Genomic DNA, 21,577 nt, shown 5'->3' on the forward strand with positions numbered 1-21,577 from the left:
ATTACAAACCAGAAACGGGAATGTTGGGGGTCCACTTCTTTGAATTCCTTGTGAGTGGAATAACATCCAACATATTATCCACAATGAGGAGGGAGGCAAAGTTCATCATTCAGATAAATCCAGGATTAGATCCAAAAGTGTTTAGTTATGCACTCCAGAGTGTGAACAAGTGAAAAGTTTCCCCCAGAAAGCAGAAGTAGGTGACTGTCAGGCTTTTAGTTTGTCTTTAACTGAAGGGAGGAGTGAGTTCTCCCTCTGTTCAGTTCTGTCTGTCTGCTTGCTCCAGCGAGGTGTGTGTTTGTCAGTGTGTGTGTGTGTGTGTGTGTGTGTGTCAGTGTGTGTATATGTGTGTGTATATAGTCTGCTCATTTCCTGCCTGGATGTGCTTCTGGGCTCCAGGCGGGCAGCCTGCTCAGGAACACATGGCCAGCCACTGCTCTGCCAGGGGTTCCGCATTCCTATCTCAGACACACAGACACACACACACAGACACACACACACACACACACACATCTATACACAACTCCCCCTATTAGCTCCCTCCGTGACCCTTTCCAAGCCCCCCTGCTGCCACTAGTACTCCAACACACAGCCTCCGGTCCTTCGCAGGGCACCAACCTTCCCCCACAACCACCCTTTGCTCTGTTATCAACTGACCCACACTGGAATGACACACACACACACACACACACACACACACACACACACACACACACACACACACACACACACACCACACACACACACACACACACACACACACACACACACACACACACACATACCCACACCCAATCCTAGCCGCCCTGAGGTTATTGATACTCGGCCAACTATTCTTTGTGCTACTGTTGGCCAGTTGGTGCTTTGTGTTACAGTTGTTGTTGTTGATCTTTTCAACATGTGACCAGCGTTCACTGCAAGTAACTGCACTAAGTTGCTGTATTATAGCTTTAAAAACTTCATTTTCAGTTCTGCTTCTTTAGCCGAGACTTTTATCAGAAGCATCTAAAAGAAAACATTAGGAAGTGTTCAATGTCTTTGCTCAAAGCGTTGACTGTAGGTAGCACACTTGATTGTTTTTGTGTTCTCTTTTTGTCATGATACCACTGCAACGTTTGGGCAACAGAAAAATAATCTGCAACTATTTTTTTTTTTATTTATTTTTTTTCAAATAGCCAAATCTCATTGATTTCCAGCTTGTCCAATGAGGATTTAATGATTTTCTTTGTATTATGTGGTAGTAAACTTCAATTTTCGGTGTTTTCAAGTGTTGGTCAGGCAAAACAAGCTATTTCAAGACTGTCAAACACAGGAGAAAAACATTTTATAGACTAAACCAGTGATCGATCAATAACGAAAGTTGCTACAAAGAAAATTAAAATGCCCATTGTCATATTCCTTGGTTTGTTAAAGCATGTTTTGACATTGCAATTGTCCATTCACATGAACCAGCCAAATTTGCTCATGTTATATTGACAAATTGGCTATTACAAGAATTTGATCTGCTATTAGTTAGTTTCTTTTGAAAAACAAATGTGAGAAATAAGCAAAAACGAGTCAACATTACTTCCTTGTAAATTTGTCCATACCTTTGAATGAGATGTTGCTGAACTAAATTTTCCTTTTTAGGTTGCAGCTTTCAAAATGCCACTTTCTTTGAGAGATATTCCATCACTGGCAGGAATGCTGCTGATATAAATGTATGTATGATGGAGTTTAAATGTCACTTGAGATCACACTTCAGCCATCATGCTCAATTTGTTATCAACACCTTTTAGCATTTTGAGCTGTCAGCCAGAAAGTCAATCACTCCTTTCATTTAGATATTAGTGAACAGAGAGTATCTGCCCTTTCCTTTCAGTTTCTGGCATGTGTTTCTTCAGTTTCAGTCCAACTATAACAACAGAGGGAAGGTAAATGTGGGGCTGAGGGCCGACCTCAAGCAATTGCTGTCACAGCTTTCCCCATTACCATCAATTCCAGTGTTTAAACAGGTGCAGCATGTCCGTTTAAAGGTATTTTAAGTTTCATTTGGCAATCTGAGAGGTCTGAAGAGGAAGGAGGGTCTCATATTTTCTAATCATATGGGTTTATCAAGTCACAAAATGTTCCTGATTAATCTCCACCCAGATCTCAATGCTAATTCCTCACCATTCAAACAGGACAAAGAATCTTGACTGTCAAGATAAGGCGCCGCTTACAAAGTCTTTCAATCCACCATATCAGCAAGCATTTATTCTGTTTCTGACACTGAAGTCATACAGCTACCTTTAATAAACCATAAAGCTGTTTTACATATTTGTATATAATGGACAAGATACACATCTTTCTGTCATAAAACTCTGTACTCCAAAATGACTACAGAGCTAAAGAATGCTAAATCTAAACTTTAAAAATGTGCTTTCTGTGCATTTGCTGCCCGACAAGGAAGACATTATCCAAGAGCAGTAACTTCCTGGACTCTGGGTGTCAACACAATGTTGGCAGGCAACCAGAGGAAAGTCCATGACGTCACTGCGCCTAACCACAACAACACAGCCACCAATAAAACTTTACAGGATAGTCTGTGTACAGATTAACCAAACAAAAGATAGCACGTTAACAACAAAACCTTAGATGTGGTGGCTGATGGATTGCCTTTGAGCAGAGCCAGGTAAGCTATTTCAATCTTATCGGATTTCCATGCTAAGCTAAGCTAAGCTAATGAACAATGAATGAACTGAATGAACAAGTATGAATGTAGTTTGTCTTCTCCTCTAATTTTTTGCCAAGGAAGGGATCAAACACATTTCCAAAAAAAAGTCTACTAATAAATGAAAACAGGGACAATAATTGAAAACTTTTCAAGACACTTTCAAGGTTTTTCCACAATGGGCCCCATCACACTCCGTAATGGGCTCTGCTTTACTGTGAAATATAGAGATTTACCTGGCACTGATTGGCCTAAACACCACTACGTGAACTGGTCTGGCAAGGGCTTGAATGTAATGGATGTTTATTTATAAGGAAAAATCCCGCTAATGATATACAGACATGATCTATGCATATGATATGATAACTGTATATGACAGTAATAATAAATGTAAGATTTATTCAAGGGTGGGTGGCACTGAACTGCATCTTCTGGTACAGAAAACAGTAAAATACCAATTTTGTTTATCATTTGTGCATGGGATAAGTTGGTCACTGATCAATTTTCTGAGTAAAATTTCCCATACTCTATGTTTTTGTTTTAAAACCACTAAACTGGTGCTCACTCAGAGGTTTACAGTGATTAAGCCAGCCATAGACAGATGAGGCCTTACATAAAAATGTGAAGATTCACAAGGTTGAGGTCTAGTACAACATTTGCCTCCATTTGAGTACAAAAAAACTCCTGCTGAAGGATGTGAGACAGAAATCTCTTGTTCTATGTAGCTGAACAAGGACATATATCACACCAAAACACTGTCATAAAAGTGTGTGTTTTTGTGTTTGTAGGCACACATATAAATCCCGGACACGTCAGTAAAACCTGTCTTTCCATACCTTCCAGCTCTGTGACATGCCGTCTCTCTTATCACGTTACAGGTGAACACACAATCACACACATAAATACATGTCCACGCTCCACCTGACGAGCTGCCAAGATAGCATAGCTCCAAATGTAATGTCAACTGGCTCGCAGCTCCTCTCATTATAAATGACACCTCCTTGTTTCACCTCATCCTGATGTCATGCTGCTGTTCTCGTGTTTTCTGCGTGTGCGTGTGTGTTTGTACATACCAGCACCTCGCCAGGTACATGTGCTCCTTGACAAAGACTGATCCGGAGAGCAGGATATACCAACAGGTGGCGATGGTGTCGGGGCTGAAACAGACAGAAACAACACGTTAACGGTCCATTACTGCCGCTTGTACCTCAAATGTACCATACCTTCTAATGTGTTTAAAAATGTCAACCTATCGTTCCTATTCATGACTAAAAATTAATCACTTGTACATTATAATGATATTTTTAGATTTTTAGATGAATATGGATGTTTTTTAATTCAAGTCCTGAATCCAGCTCCCCAGTTGTTTTGGGTTTCCGGGTTCTCTCAGATGCTGTTTTAGGTTCTACCCCTACAATATGTGTCTTCCATATGAAACAGCTGCTGCTTTTAAAGAAATAACAGGTTCATTTTTAATTTTCTTTAAGGTGAAATGTCTTTAATTCAGCACATTCAAGGCTAAAGTCGCACTTAAAAAACAAAACAAATCTGCAGTGGAAAGACAATCGGACATAAATAATGTGCGATCAGTCAGGCGAGGTGGTGAAAAAAATCCATCCAGGTTCGGGTCACGGAGGCAGCAGACGAAGCAGGTCATTCCAGACGTCCCTCCTCCCAGCAACGCTGTCCAGCTCTTGGGGGATCCTGAGGCGTTCCCAGGCCAGACGAGACATATCATCTCTCCAGCAAGTTCTGGGTCTACCTGGGGTCTCCTCCCAGGCGGACGTGTTTGGAAAACCTCCAAAGGAAGTCTCCCTGGAGGCATCCGAATCAGATGTCCAAACCACCTCAACTGGCTCCTTTCAACACGAAGGAGCAGCGGCTCTACTCCGAGCTCCCTCCGGATGTCTGAGCTTGTCACCCTATCTCTAAGGCTGAGCCCACCCACGCTGCGGAGGAAGCTCATTTCGGTCGCTTGTATCCGCGATCTTCTTTCGGTCACTACCCAGAGCTCATGACCATAGGTGAGGGTTGGAACGTAGATGGACTGGTAGATAGACTCTTTACCACGACAGTTCGGAGCAATGCTGCATTACTGCTGACACCGCACCAAGCCGCCTGTCCATCTTTCGCTCCATTTTCCCATCAACAAGATCCCAAGACACTTGAACTCCTTAGCTTGGGGAAGCAACTCTGCCACCGGTCGGAGCGGCAGAGTACCATGGCCTCAGATTTGGAGGTGCTGATCCGCATCCCCACCGCTTCTCACTCAGCATCCATGTACAATAGCTTCAACCTTTTCTCAAAAGTTCATTTTAGTTCAGTTTATGTACTTCTTTTGGAAAATTTTAGCCATATTGCTGGCGCCGCTACAGCTCCACTGTTTTTTTAACGGTGCTCTGTTTCTGTTGCATGTTCTGCTCTCTGACGTTTGTTTTTGTGCTTATTTTATGAACCGATCAGCCAAAGACAATTGGTGCACCTAATGCTACTCTATTTATCATGGCAATCTCTACATTTATGGCTTCATTGGCTGGAAGGAACACTTTAGTACAAGCCATTATACTTGGTCGGCATTTTTTTTCGTGGCTTTGAAAAATGCAGGAGTCATGACAAGAGAACTGCAGAGCAATATTTCTGAAAGAAAATATAAAGCACACTTGAGCTTTAAATCCCAAGTGCTGCATTTTGCATTAGCATAAATGTATTCTTAGGATGTCAAGCACTATAGAACCATAGCATAATGTGCCATCACTGCAAGGTGAAGAGAATCCATTAACGAGAGGCTGCCACACTCAAAAAAAAGTGCTGAAGAAGTCACGTAACCTAGTCTGCCATTTACAACCGCTGCTGACAGGGAATTCTTTTATCTGAATATAAAACATCCAAAACATGGGATATGTGGCCGTCTACGTGCCATTTCATGTACACCATATGTATTTTATCTATTAACCCCATGCATCGGCCTAATTAACTTCATAATAAGCTGGATGCTCGACTCAGCAGTACAAGAAAATGCAATAACACATGAAGAGGTGAGTCAGGGGAGAGAACACAGTATCTGTGCCTGTAGATATGAATTTGAATACAGAGATTGTAGGGGGAAAAAAAAGACTGAGAAATGAGTGATTGAAGAGTGGATATGAAGAAATGCACCACAGTGGGAAGAACTGAATTGTGTGGAGAACAGAAATCAGTTTAATACACCCACAATTTCTAGTCCATGGGCTGATATTAGTCACAACTACAAAACTAGGACTTACACATCCACACTCACACCTACTGCGGAATTACAATCAAATAAATTACTATAATCAGTGTATTTTATATACAGAAGGGGTATTCTTCCTAAAAACCTGCTCAACTTTTCAAGCAGAGGCCTATATTTGCATCAAAATTACAGGCAGGCTATTTAAATGATGGATGCACTGCAAGAAAGTGATTCCATTTCTCTTCCATATTTAAATATATGCTGCCTGGCATACGCAGATGACCAAAGGCTGTGGAAAATATACATATTTAAAACATGGCAACACACTGTTCAAATTGATCAAATGCTGCATCTCTTGCTGACCGTGTCTCTCTGCCTTACACACACCCAATAGCCTCTCATATCTTGGTAAAAAAAAAAAAAAAAGAATGTTGTCGGAATTGAAATGATGCATCAGACGTCATCTCAGCATTTGTTTACCTGGTGCTCGGGTGGATTTATCTAAATTACCATGCCACCTGCTATTTTGACAAATGGAAGTGTACACATTTTCTTTGTCTAACACAATGCAGTAAACTTACAACATCTCAGGTGTAAATGTAAAATTGTCTGACAGCAAGGAATCAAAGCGGCTTCCTGAGATAAAGACAGGCTCTTTATTTCCCCTGTATTTGTCCATTCAGACTATTTCTGAGCAGTTTTTGAAAATCTAATTCCCAGCCTTTAATGAGATCAAACTCACCTGCATTCAGAGGGCCTGAAAATGATCAATATGCATCTCCATTTCTGTGAATTCTTTCAGTCTGTCTGCAACACAAGCCTGAATATTTCCTTTACGCAGGTTTGAGATCTGATGTGAGAGCTCAGATTTTAGTGTAGCCTTTACTTCAGGTATTCCAGAGAGATTGTATTATAAATATTACATGAAAGTAGTGATTCTAGAAGTACTGGTGTATCTATTAAGGGTCAAAGCCTTTACATTTGCTGGTTCAAATAGCCAATCTTGGGAAAGTCCTTCCTGACAAATGCGAGTGCATACTGTACGAGGTGATAAATGTGATTCATTTTGTATAACTGCAACTGATCGGTTTGTGCTCGACTGAAGAATAGGGGTGACTTGCAGAAGCTCAGACATCATCCTCAGAAAATTTCATTTTTCTGTGCATACTGTATAAAAAAGGGGATCTCCAATCAGAGCAGTGCAAAAAAAGAGACTACAACAACGATTGCTTGGGCACAGGGATATTGTGAAGGGCATTTTCTGTATCCATTGATGATGCAATCATGACAATAACCATTAGTTGCGGCCTTAATCACATCCGCATTCATGCTATTCCCATTCTTTGAGGTGCCTTTTTCTTTTTTTTAAATGGCTGAATGTGGTGTAGGAGAGCAGAATCCTAACATAATTACGTTAGGATAAAAGCTGACACAAAAGATTAGTTTCTTTTTGCATTGTTGGGCTTAAGTGAGGCCAACATGATTAACTATCACTGTGGTTTCATTGGAGAGACCTTGATTGCTTTCATCTGCTGCCTGTATAGTGCGATTGTGCGTGAGAGTATGTGTGGAAGAGAAGACTAATTGGACATGGCAGCCGCTTTAGTCTGGTTTAAGGTACTTATCACTAGCCTCTGGTAGAGAGGCAGGAGGGTGTATCAGAGAGAGATATTGAGCGTGTGTTTATTTGATGCTAAATTAAACCTCTGAGTGTCTAATGTGATTCTCGTGAGCGTGATAATACATCAACGGCGTGCGGAGCGTCTCTCTCACCCTTTCATCTGTCTCTGTCCTCCCTCTATCTCTCACACTTCCTCCACATCTCGGCCGCCCTCATCCCTCTTCTTACCTTCGCTTTCTCATTCCTCTCCTCGGTTCATTTCTCATCTCGCCACCCTCTTGACATTGCCACCCTTTTCCTCGTTTTTTCTCTTTAGCATATTCGCCTCTTGTTTTCTCTCCTCCTCTGAGACTTTTCATTTACTGCCACTTCCTCCCTTTCTGCCCTCATCATCCCTTTTCGATGTGTTATCAACTTTCTCCTCCAATTCCTCACCTCCTTTACCAGTCTGTAGTTCATCTCTCATTCCTCTTATCTCCTTCTACTCCGCCTTCTTCTTGACTGGTTTTCCTCCAAATCAAGAATGTATATGATTCTAAAATGACTTACTTTTTACCATCTCCCTCATCTGTCTCGATATTCATTTATTCACACCCCAAGACAGTAAGTCAGAAATGAAAGCAGGCAGGCTATCAGCGATCGGTGCTTTCATCCAAACAGCGGTATCTTAAAACCGGAGTGGGAGAAATACATCAAATGCGAAAAAACACCTCCAGCAGAAGACTAGAGGGTTTTCAGAAGCAGAGAAGTTGATTTAACATCGGCCATATGTCATGTTTAAGTTATAATATTTTCTCTTGCTGAATAATAAACTCAAAGTGAGATGTTGCTCGGAATGATCATATATTTGCAGACGCTGCCTGGATGAACAAACTTTCAGGATATGTGCAAGTTTTACAAAGAAAATCTAACCTATTTCTGTCTATTTTAAGATACACGGTTGGTGATATAGATGTAGATTATTATTATTCCGATTATTATCACAAAACCTCATCAAAAGACCAAAATTAACTAAATAAAGGATTCTACTGACAAAAAACTGGATCCACAGCAAGGATGCTCTGCAGTCCAAAAACTATTCGAACACATTAATGAACCACATGAACATGGACAGAAATACACTTTTTGTTCCTTTCTGATAGATGTTTGTTGAAAGCTGCAGTGACCTCAGGAAATCTGTTTTTTTAAAGTTGCTAGTTTATATATCTGTGACCCACTTTTTAAAGATGTACATGTTCAGCTGCAGCGTCCTTGGGGCTGACAGCTACAGACAGCGTAGGGACGTCAAACAGTATCGAGAGACGTCTAGCTTTTCTTCCTGTCATCCATTTTGGATGTTATCAGCCCATTAAATGATCATTATCATTGCAGATCATCCCCATACATGTGGGCCAGTGGGGACCTCCTTCCACCTTCAAGTAGGCTCAATAGGCGTGTTATCACCCCATTTAATGGAGCTTCATTATCGCCGTTTTAACTGCAATGAAGCTGAGATTTAGCACTTATAATGAGCACATTTTAACCTATAAGAGTTTTGTCTTTGACCATAATTATAATTTTATTTATTCATGGGAGTCTTATTTTGATTTCATTTACCGTTTTTCACTCTGTGTTTATTTGCATTTGTAGCTGCTGTTTGATTAAATTTAGGAAACAAAACTACTTGGTGAAGATCAAATAAGTGGTCCATGGCTACAGGGCCACCAAGGAACAATTAATTAAATTGTGGAGGTGTTTCGGGGCAGTTTGTGTCCCCACACCCAAAAAGGTTGTGAACCCTGGATCTACACTGCTACAAAGTGTTTATGTTAAGGATTCTGTCAAGATAAGATATAAAAAAAAATAAAAAATAGAGTAAATGCAGCAGGAGCATTTCCTGCACAGTGTGAGAACTTGTACTTACTAGAACAGGACGTGGTTAGCCTCATGTCTCTCATACCTGGCTGAGGTACACATCGACCTGTGACAGAAATACGAAGACGTTAACTTTTTCCCTCTAAAAACATTGCTAATACATTTCTGGCTCTTACAACCCATCACACATCCATCTTTTTTTTCTCAGGAGGCACCAAGCTCTCCCATTTTAGGCACCATCATTACTGTCTGTCAGCTTAGAGTGTTAAGGTGACCCGCTACTCAGATTCTGGCTGCAGCCCAGAACACTTCAAACTCGTTCGGTATGAACATATGAATATCTAAAAGGCAGTTCAGTCTGAACATCCCATGAATGATAAAGCCAGAACGGGAACGCCAACCTCTTTTTTGAGTATTTTTGCAAGATAAGATACAGAACACTGACAGGACAATACAAGGAAAACAAAACAACAAAAACAGTCCAGGGTGATAAATACAAGTCTGGCCAGGAAAGAGCAAAGTTCCATTAGTTGTCGGTTGTTGTGCTGATCTGGAGCGTGTGTGGAAAACAGATGTAGTGTGGTGTTTTGGATGAAAATAATTAAATCTTCCACAGAGATGTAATCTACAAGTAAGTCTTTTCAATGTGTGGTTTGCATGGTGTTTCTTAATTTCCAGTTCATGAAGACATTTTTCTTGGTGACAGAGCCACAAGGACTAATCTATTCTTTTTTTTTTTGTTCATTGTAGACATGTCTCCTAATAATCACAGGAAGGAGAATACTGTTAATGTAGTAGCCCAGGAAGATAGATGCTGTCTTCCTGGAGTCTTTAAATTGGTGACAGGTAGTGTGAACATAGCTACTGAGGATATTTTGTGTGGAATATGGACAGTTTCTTGATGTAAATCCCATTTTAAATGTGGTCCGTGAATTCTGTCAGGTAGTTAACACTGTATGAGTTGTAGGTTGGCATTTTTAACCATAAAATAGATTTTTTTTCACAAATGTGGCCCCAGAAGTTGGCATCAAAAGTAATGGATAGGTCTAGCTCCCATTTTACCAGTGGTGTGGATAGCGTTTTGTCAGACTGTGATATTTCTCGACATATTTTAAATACATTTCTTTGAGAAAGGGAGGGTTATAAGCTTTGGATTTGAAGGAGGAACATTAGTGGAGATGATGATAAATTTAGTTCAGATGGATGATTTTTGTTGCAGATATTCCAAAGAAAGGTAACTCCCAGTGCCATACTTCTGGATCAAGCAGGAGAGCAAGACCAGCAATTTTTTACAAAATATACATTTAAAAATGTGTGAATCCAATAGCAAAAAATAACTGAGGACAAAGGGCATTTGTAAAAAAAATTCTAAGCTTATAAAAACTGTTTGAGTAGGGTGTACTACATATAATAATGAACGCAAAAAGTAGAGCAATAGGTGAAAACCAAGGTAAAGTTGGTTTGGTAAACTGATACTGTGATGTACAACTCATTTAACTGCAACAAGTCAAATTTATTAAAGCCAGAGTTTAAATAACTCACCTTAGCTGATGTTCTCTCAGGTGAGAGAGGACATCCATGTGGTAGAGGTGGCAGTAGATGGTATGCAGGTCCTGGAAGACAAAACAATGAAATCAAGATTAATGAATGTGTCACCAAGGAAATGGCACATACACTCTGGTGACTTGTACTGCTGCAAAGTCACTTAAAATCAAAGTTTTGTCATCTAATCAAGTGATATACAGTACACTACATTATCACAACTGCTAGTATTTAAAAACGTAAAGCTTTTAAAAGATTAGCTCATTGTTTAGAGTGAGCGGAACGTCTCGGCACCCCGTAAATCAAATCTGGTGCTGTGATTTGACAGAAGCCACTTGGACTATGCCAAGTGCTGCCTATCAAATCGACACCCCCGAATCAGACAGACAGGCATGCCATTTACACATACACATGACAGCACTGAGGCACTCATAGATACATCCACCCATGGCCTTAAAATAGCACTCCATCAGGACCAGCTGTCAAAACATTAAGAGGATGACGGGGTGTGTATGTGAAGGCAACGGCTTCATATAAGCATCTGCAGGATCAAACAAACAGAGCGGCTATTGAGGCCACAAGGCAGCTACTTTTAACAGGTGGTCTGCACGGCTGACTGCTTAAGTACATACATACATACTCTCAGATACAGATCCATCCAGCAGGTTGATGGAAAAGTTTGACATTTGGGGAAATACGCTTATTTGCTTTGACGCTAAAAGTTAGATGAGAAACGAAAACCATCCCTATGTCTGTTTGAGTAAATATAAAGCACAATCTAACACAAGGAGAAGGCTAAAACAGCTTCGCACAAAGACTAAAAAGAGTGGGAAATGACTATCTTAGCTCGAAATGTTATCCACTTACGAATGCCACTCAAGATCACTATTTATCACTTTGTGTTCTGTTACAGCTAATGTAACATATTACAAAGTGCTATGTTTTTCTAATTGCATGTTTTTGTATTTCACTGAGAGAACTTTAAGAGTGACAGGAAGTTGTCAGTATCAGGAAGTTGCACCATTCTTTAAAACTTCTGACTTGTGAATTTAGAGAAAAAGCGTATCTCCCCAACAATCCTTCCTCCTAAGGATAAATCCAAAGCACAGCTGCAGTTTAGCAAGAACACACAAAAAACTCGGGCAGCTACAATGCGTTAATCTGAAACTAATAAATCAGAAAGGCCCCAGAGGAAAAAATCCTAATGCAGTGTGTTGCCTTCTCCAAACTGCTGCTTTTGTTTACATACAGTTTAAGCAGATTGAGGATTTGTTTTTCAGCACTTGTTAAGCATTTCATACAAATACCGACAGCCAGACGGAACTCTGACGTGCACGTTGTGGGTGTCTATCTTAAACCAAAGCCCTTCGAAGATATACACAGATATTATATTAAGCATAACATAATGGATTGTAATTTAAACAGGCAACAGCTGATATGTTTTTTGCTTTAGATGATGCAAACAATGTGAGATATCTTAATGCTACTTCCATACGGTTGCAATCAACAGTAAAGAGATGCAAAGTTGTGCCGTGACTCTAAATGCAATTAGGATTATCTGAGATATTATAAAAGATATTACAGATTGGTGAAAGAATACACAAATGAATGCAAAAAAAACCCATGAAAAATAGGCACGATTGCATGGTATTACAGCAGAGCAGTACCAGCACAACAGAATCAATAAAGCAGAGAGAGAAACCCAAAGGGAAAGGCGCATAGTTTTGTGAATACTGTAGTTTCCGGTGTGTGTCTACGTGTGTGTTTGAACATGTCATGTGTGCACTGATAAATTGAGTGAAGCAGTGGGAGCCAGTGGAAGCAGAGATCAACACTGGGGAATGGGGAGCCTTTAATGCAATAGACCAACTCACCCCTGATGTGTTGTTGGCTCAGTCTGACACAGGAAGGAAGGGTTGGGTGAAAGAGAAAGAGGAGAGGGAAGATAAAGCAAAGGAAGAGTGGGGGAAGAAAGGAAAGGAGGGAGTGACAGAGAGTAGTCAGACAAAGGAAAATACAGATGGAGAAAGACCGAAACAAGAGGGGGAGGGTGACGAGGACAAAACATCGGAGATGAGAGGTAAGTTGGTAGGTATCAGGTGAAAGCCAGACTCACTGGTTTGTTTCACGCACCTTCTATGATATTGTTGTGCTACTGACCACGACCATATCACCATCCATCAATTATCTATACACCGCTTAATCTTCATTAAGGTCACAGGGGGAGCTTGAGCCTCTCCCAACTGGGGAAAAACACTCTGGCCTGTTTGTATTTCTTTAAAGGAGTCACAGTCGTCCTGGGCAGCGCTAAGTGAGGGATGCGGCTTCGGTGTTCAAAATAGTGATGGGTGGACTTGTTTTGGTGGAACATTTGGTAGAAGGCAAGCACTGTCATTAAAATGGATAATCCCCAGAAAAAAATAGCAGAGCTGCCTTCCTGTGCAATCCAAACCCTCAGCAAAACTTGAAATTCTCAGGGTTGAACGTTGCTATCTAAAGTTCGCTTTTGTTATTTCCCATAGTAGTGGATTTTGAGAACATATAGATAGCGAAAGGAAAGGAGAAAGTGGCTGAACAAGAGAGGCAAGCAGGTTTATACCTGCATCCTACATCTGTTGAGTCAAACTAGGCAAGTCAGGCACTGCTATGATTGGATGGCTCGAGCTACAGCAATAAGCTTCAAAACTTACTGTTCCTGAAACCTGTGGTAGAAGGTTTGTCCATCTTTATATACAGGCTATGAGATGTGACTGAAAGATTTAACATTTCTCAAGTTTCTTATGGATATCTTGCAAACTGGAGGCACGAAAACATTGAAGACACTTAAAACAAGTAGACTATCTTTCCTATCATGGTTCACTAGGTCATGACAGTATGTGCTACAAGCTTTAAAGTACAAATCTACCACTGAATTTCCTGGCGTCTCCTGAAGGAAAACCTACTTAGTCCCATGTATGAATTAACTTCTTGAGGACAAAGAGCTCGACCTGGCCAGCTGCTTTACAGGGAGAGTCACAACCTCCATTTACCAATCCTGAGGCAGTGAGATGGGAAGCAAGGCAAGGAAAAGCCCGGTTCACAGCGGTGAGAAAGTAGAACTACAGTGACTTCAAATCACAGTTAACTGGGTTAGTGAACACAACAAACTGCCACAGTAAGCACTCCTGTCGTGCTGCTGAGCGAGCATGTGTGCATGTACAGTAAGTGTGTGTATATCAAGACATACAGCCCTGAGGCGCTCGCTAGCATGAGGGGGGCTCAGATTAAACCAGACAGCCCCAGTTAGTGAGTTTGTGGGTTACATTAAATACACTGCATGGTTCAAAAAAGGCACAACACAACCAAGAACATTGCTAAGTAGTGGTTCTCTGTACAATGTGGCACATACATTTATCTTAATTTGGGAATATTTTGGTAAATTTCCAAATGGGACTCGAACCAACTTTAATGATAGAGAAATATCCCGCAGTACCAGTTAAGAAACAGAGTAACAACCGAAACTATATTTCTTTGAAGCCCTCAACCACTAAAAAATGTGTTTTGTGAGAGAAGGCTGTTTTCGCATTCACCCATGAGGAAAGAGGAAAGTTTCTCTGTACACATTTTAAATCTGAGTTTAAGTCATGGCAGGATTTTGTGAGTTTGGAAGCCAGTCAGTGCAGTGTCTCGGAGGCTGCAGTTTTCAGTGGAGCAGGAGGCATGACCAGTCCAAAAAATCTTTGTATATTTTTCAAAAGGAAGAAGGAATACAATGTAAAGGATCACCAAACTTTCTTCACAAAAGAAACACTTCATTTTTTGTGAACTAAAAGATGACGCATATTCCAGGTTCGTGATCTGCGGTAAAGAGACATAGAACAAAAATGGCACCCAAAAGTCTTAAGATGACAAAAATAGCTCAACATGAAACCTCATATACACTAACATACAAATATACTGAACCATCTGCTTGAGGTTATGCAGGTACCCCTTGTGCTGTCAAAACAGCTGTGACCCTTTGAAGCATAGACCTTCAGAGGTCTTAAGGTGTCTGCTGGTATCAGGCACCACAACATTAGCAAAGGTCCTGGAACTCAGACTTGTTTTTCCAGCTCATCCCAAAGAAGCTCGATCAGATCAGGAACTTTGAAGGCCTAAAACCACTCCTAATTGTTTTTACAGTGCGCCAGGGGGCATTAATTTGCTAAAAGAGCTCACTGCCATGAGGGAATACTGTTGCTGTGAGGCAGTGTGTGTCATCTGAAACAATTTTTAGTTAGATGCTACATGTCAAAGTAACATCAACATGAATTCCAGGAGTCAAAATTTTCCAGCAGAACATCGCCAAGAGCAGTCAACCATCTCTTCCCCTGGAAAACGACGCACACAAACCCAACCAAACACATGATGTAAAAGAAAATGATTCAACAGACCAGGTCACCTTCTTCCACCGGACCCTGGTCCAGTTCTGACACTCACATTGCCATTACAGGCAATTTCAGCAGATGACATAGGTCAGCGTGGACATTCTAACTTTTCTGCAGCTACGAAGTCCCATATACCAAAAGCTACAATGTACTGAATGTTCTGAGACCTTTCTATCATTCCCAGCATTTACAGTTTTCAACTATTTGAGCTAAAGTATACAGACCAGCTTTTACTCCCTATGCGCATCAGTGAAGCTTCTATGCCCATGACCTTGTTGCTGGTTCACTGGTTCTTCTTCCAAGGGCTATTTTTCGCAGGAACTAACTACTGCACACAGGCAACACAAGACTTGCCATTTCAGGGTTAGTGTTTAGCCATCACAACTTGGCCTTTGTCAAAGTCGCTCAGCTCCATATGCTCACCCATTTTTCCCATTTCCAACACATCAGCCTTCAAGAACTGGCTGTTCACTTGCTGCCAAATACATCCCACCTCCTGATAAGTGCCACTGCAACAAGATAATCAACATTCTTCACTTCACCTGTCAGTGGTTATAATGCTGTGGCTCACCAGTGTAGATGAATTTACAACTGCACCACTTTACTAGTCATGACCTCAAAACCCCCGACAGATGATTCTACTACTACTACAGCTACCACAACTACTACTACTACAAATGCACATGCCCCTGACACCAGCTGTCCCTATTTCACGTATTGATCAGTGTAAAGCAGGTCATCAATGGGCACAGACAGACAGAAAGCAGGATGTCCCAGGATTGGATCTCTGCTTTGCTGCTCTGTATTCTCCCAGAGAGAGGATGGTAACGTGATCACTGCCATTCTCCCTCTGTGCCCTCAATATAGTCCATAGTCTGCTTGGATTTGAACTTAGGGTGTGGTGGCTGTGGTCAGGTTTTTGATTGCCTACACAAGGGAAGCAATTACTATATTTTTCATGAAATGGTGCCAAAACCCCTAACCTATAAGGAAAACCCTATGCAATAAAATCTGACCAAAACACAGTCTCGTTTTGGTTGTTAAACATCCACAGGATTCAAGTTCAGAAGTAGTTCTTCACAGACAGTAATTCCTCTTTTCTTTCATGTAACAGTGATCGGTCCACTGCACTGTTTCTAACAAGATTTGCTTTGCCTTAATGTATGAACATGTGCCAAAATCACCTTTGATATAGCACCAAGTCATTGATCATCTTTCGGTTTTCATGTGCAACTATGAAAGCCATGTCCTTCATGTCATTAGTCTAAAGCACGTGTGTCATTTAATACTGCTGCCCTGTCCTGTCCTCCCTAAGGACAGCAAGGCAACCCTCTTCAGTGACTTCCGACCTCTGGCCTGTCCTCTCAAGAGGCTCATGTGGTGACCTAATGACCCCATCTGCGATTAGGACATCGCAATCTCAGGAGGAACATCCATTAACTCATCACCAGCTGAGGCTGTAGCATTTCATTTGAACCCGTCTGATATCGACAGAATCAAACAGTAAAAACACTGAAATGATTCCAGTTTTTTGGGATGAAATGTAGGTAGATTATGTCAGAGTTGCATCCGTGTGGCATTGTTAAACTGCACTTTGCTTTTTGGTAGAAGTTTCAGTCCCAGTTGTAATTTAGGGTATACTCAAAAAGATTCTTATTCTAATAAGGCAGGTGAGAATTAAACAATATGTGTATACTCATGCATTGCTATAAGGCAGTTATTTATTCTTTAATTCACCATTTTGATTAGGCGGAAGTAAAAATATCAATTTTTTCTAGAGTTTTTCAAGTCTCACTCTAGCCTGGAGATAAAGACAAGGAGATCCATTGTATTTTAAAATTCTCCAAAGCGTCTCTAAACCATAGACTGCAGGGTTGGTCATTTCGGCCTTACAGTTGTAGAGTTTTTACTGATTGAACGTGTGTGTTTTCAGGTGGAAATGTCAGAAAGTAACCTCGGGCTTAAGCGGTTATTGTACAATTGTTACTGGAGTTCCCAGGTTGCCATGTTTTATGGCACACTGCAGCAAAGCACTTAATCAGAAACTGGATGTCAGTCAAGAGAAAAAAAGATGTTTCTCACAGTTACTAAAAATACTGAGTCTTTGAGGATGCAAAGTTTTCACCTAACTGCAAAAATATCCCAAAAATCTAATTCCCTGAAGTGTTTCTTTCAAGCTAATAATAAGACAAATGGAGCCGATGCTCAAAGCTGATCGGTGATGCACTGAGCTTGTGCTGGTGTGTGCGCAGAAGCACAGATAGCATGTGTGTGACTCAGGTAGCTACAGTGCTGCTGCCATCTCCTGGCAGAAACATCACTTTAGTACCTAATAGACTGTGTCCGTACTAACACATTTAACTCCTCTCACAAAGGTTTGTTACATTTACCATTTGGGTTACAGGAATCCAGACAGCAAGAGGATGTTGAAAGAAAACAGAGAGCAACAAAACACTTGTTGCTTGATTTTTTTGCTACTTCTCATTGTTTGTTTGATATTTCACTTTGCCACTGGCAGACCTTGAATCTAACCATCTTAATTTGGTGAAGCGATTGGTATGTTTGTTTCCAGCACCCCTTAACCCTGACATGATACTGTTGTTTTGACATGCAGCTGAGTGAAGTATGTCTGTTACTCATTCATCAACAAGCTGTGGCAGCACAAAACGTGGCCCAGTCATACAAAAGCAAGCTGTTACAGTACTGTACAGAGGTTGTTGTCCCACCCACTGCATTTCACTCATTCCCATCAAGAAGCGGCCCAGTAACACAGAATTTATGATAGGTGGGGGCACTCCTACATGAGAAAGAAAGAAAGCAAGGAGGAAGAAAAAAGCTACTGTTGTGCAAAAATCCTCCAACTGTGGATGCTCTAGTTTTTACTTTCAATCTTCTGTAGGTTATACTTTCAGTTGTTCTCCGTGAACCAGATGTTTTCACGAACCTGAGGCCATTAACATTCAGTAGTGACTCTGTAGAGGCAAGAAAAACGTTCAAAACTTTCAACATTCTTTCATTAAATCTTTGCAAAAACCTGACTTTTCAGGAAGAACCCGGTCTTGTTTCCAGCTGAGCCCGCCTTTGTAGAGCGCTCAATCAACCCCCAGCCCACGCCCGCCTCCACCAGAATTTACAGTATGCCGGTCAAGGCTTTCACTAACAGAGAGGATATTGTAGACAGATGACACAACGCGTCCATTCAAGCTGGATGAACAAACAGCTTGGCTAACATCCTGCCTTCATTAACAGACATGAGCACTTACAATACATAGGCTACTATTTCCTCTACACTATGTGTCAACATTGTACTGGGATATTGCATAACAGGGCTTAAGCTATGGACACTGACGCTTCAGTGTGGTGTCAAATTCATCAATAAATATTTTAAACCTTGAACAGGTGATTATATCTTCAAAATATAGGTTTTGTAAGCAAGTTTTCGTAACAGTGCACACATTTCTAGTTCAGAAGAAGCAGCTTTTTTTCTGTCTTTTTTGATAATTATGTAATACATTTATAGCAATATACCAAAATAACACAGCTCTGCATGTTTGAAACAGAAAATATGACACAAAGTGACTCTCTGGAACACCAGTGACATTAGAGCATCCCACAACACTTGATAATACTCTCAACACTTGGTCTGTCTTGAAACAGGTCAGCTGTACTCTAGAAATGGAAACACTCTGTTTCACTTTCTGTAATGCACAGAAGGATGGCAAATAGGCCTCAACAGAAGTGTCAGATTGTCAGAAGTTGCATGCGAGGGGGATTCAGTGTGAGCACTCTCTAATGTACCATAAATCTAAAGAGTGCTGGTGGGTAGAGGGAATTGCTGCTTAAAGCAAAGTCGTGACAAGCAATTGAAAGGCCTTCACTGCACCGGTTCCATTTCAGAAAACCAACAATACTCGATGTTTGACATGCCATCAAGTTAAAGGAACGAGAGTTTGATATTTTTGGCTCTGCATGGTGAAAATAAATAAAATCAATCATCATATCAGTTACAATTGGATGCCTGTGTGCTTTATTTGTTATTTTATCGGTTGTTCCACATCGTTGGCTGGTGTGTGGTACAATATGGTGACTTACTGAAACCTTAGTGTGTGGAGGCACATTTTGTGAAATTTCCTCTTCAAGTCTGCAGGTTTAGATGATCTGATTTGATTCTGAAGCATCTTGCCTTTGCTGCAATTCCTTGTTTTGACACACAGATTTCAGATTAGCAAAATAAAAGCTTAAATAAGACTGTAATACTAGCTGTAACACTACACATTTATGCTACACAAAGCAGGGAAAAACATACTCTAGGTCACTGCTTAATGTATACATGGCTGCACAATCTCCTTACCAGACATTTAAAGGCTCAAATGAAAGCTTAACATCAAGCATGATACAGCGTTAATATTCCTAAAGCCCTAATGGTTTAAACCTGAGTGCCTACAAGGTCAGCTATTATCTCCTGCTATCATAACTCCAGACGGGATCATTATCCATACAACACAGGAGCTCACTGACAATCCCTCGCCCCACTGAACAGTAAAGCCTTATCACTGTCAGCATCAGTTTGAGGTTTCAAGTACACTTGTAGCAATTAAATCGAAAAATCCCCTCTTTATGCTCACTGCTCAGCCCCTTTTCTACTTGACAAAGAAACCATTTTCAGGAACAAAGCCAGGTCGGAGAGAAGGGCTCAAAACTGCTCGCACAAAGAGCTTCAAAGGCCCGTTGCAAGCTTTCACCACAATGTGAATCTGCAGAATGAAACGCACGTGAATCTGCGGGCAAATCATTTCAAGCACGGACTGACAGTAGACGACGTCTGCTAAGCAAAAATGCTGAAAACAAATACAGTGAAAGGCCTGAAGAGTTTCCTCCACTATGAAAACTGAGGAGTTGGGTTCATAAAAAGCTCAGTGACGACAGTCGCGGTGCTGGTGGTGGAGCGGGTTATGGAAACAGCGGGAGGGAGGGCGGGAGGGACGGAGAGGACGGAGAGGCGTCAGTAATGACCAGAGAGGAGAAAGTTGTGCTTGAGTCAGCCTTGGATATGAGCTGGACAACTACAGTTACAGTACGTGTTTGTCAAATCACCAGAAAAACTTCTGGAGTTCAAGAAAATGACAGCCCTGAACATACCTAACAGGAGATTAAGAGCCCAAAATAGACGTGAACACAAGCACTTCCTCTTTAGAAGACACTTACTTAGAAGTAAGCAGAAATAGGCTTTTCAAAATGAATCACTGTTTCCCTCTTGGGAGAGATGCCAACTGTGCAGCGATTCTTTATGCGAAAAAGTTCAAATTGTCACTTTGCAAGCACTGTACCGTAATTTCTGACTTCGTATTGGGAGAGTCTGCTCCGTCTTTGCTCCTACTAAAAGAGGCTGAAGAGCAAGTCTGGCTCAGAGAGCACCACACCAGCTGCCATCTCTTCACCAGCCAAACCAAACAGCCACACACATATGCACAAAAACACTGCCACACACAGAAATGGAAAATCTGACCCTTTATGTAATCTTAGCTGCAGTGTTTTTTTTTTCCTGAAATGAATGAAGCAGTCATAGACGTTTCTTTTATGTCTGCAGTGAACAGTGAGAGGAGGAGTGCATTCCACATGTAAGTTTTCTTTGTTGTTTTTGCATTGTATGCTATTTCACAGGTGGCCAAGTTGTTTGAAGTACAGCGTTTGTACCATTGCACTGCACAGTAAACTGTATTTACAGGGTAAAGACATTAGGCAGGAAGGAGTTATTACTTTCTGCACTGTTCATTCAAAGATTTTTCTTTTCTGCCAAAAGCAACATTGCAGGAAAACATTATTTCAAAGATGTTTTTTGATGAAAACAATATCCCTACATAAAATTGCTGTAGTGATGCAACTCATCATCAATATCAGCCTCACTTCTGGACTTTGGCACACAGGGAAATAATATTTTGTTGTTTTTAATGACTGCCTAATAGTTTCCATCCTTACAGAAAGATGCTACAACTCATTCTTTGAAGTCGTACTACTTTCTTCTATGCTAATTACAATATCCCTCGTGCCCAAACTAGCTGTTGGGTTTCAAGACATCTTAAACACTCTTTTAAAACTGTGTTTTCCACTCCCTCCTGCTCCCTCTCATTAACAACTCATTTTGCACTCATCTATCATTTCCCTGGGTTGACAAGAGTCTGCACCTTTATTGCCTATTACTCGGCTGTTAACATTATTCCATAGTTAATCTTGATTATTCCAGCTATAAGTTT

General features: G+C 40.9%; 1 protein-coding gene across 2 annotated transcripts in view; it reads right to left on the reverse strand.

The window, feature by feature from the left end:
* rapgef6 (Rap guanine nucleotide exchange factor (GEF) 6) overlaps positions 1-21,577 on the reverse strand; it is a 167,235-nt gene that overhangs the window by 118,590 nt on the left and 27,068 nt on the right. The window contains exons 2-4 of one of the 2 annotated variants that reach the window (XM_055017168.1): positions 10,921-10,991; positions 9,428-9,484; positions 3,766-3,849 (exon numbers count right to left, since the gene is read on the reverse strand). In XM_055017168.1, coding sequence (XP_054873143.1) covers positions 3,766-3,849; positions 9,428-9,484; positions 10,921-10,991 — 212 coding nt within the window. Of the gene's footprint in view, positions 1-9; positions 214-3,765; positions 3,850-9,427; positions 9,485-10,920; positions 10,992-21,577 lie in introns of those variants that run through there. The other variant, XM_023292694.3, reaches the window with a different exon arrangement.

The sequence above is a fragment of the Amphiprion ocellaris genome, chromosome 14 (genome assembly GCF_022539595.1).
Source record: "Amphiprion ocellaris isolate individual 3 ecotype Okinawa chromosome 14, ASM2253959v1, whole genome shotgun sequence".
NCBI lineage: Eukaryota > Metazoa > Chordata > Actinopteri > Pomacentridae > Amphiprion > Amphiprion ocellaris.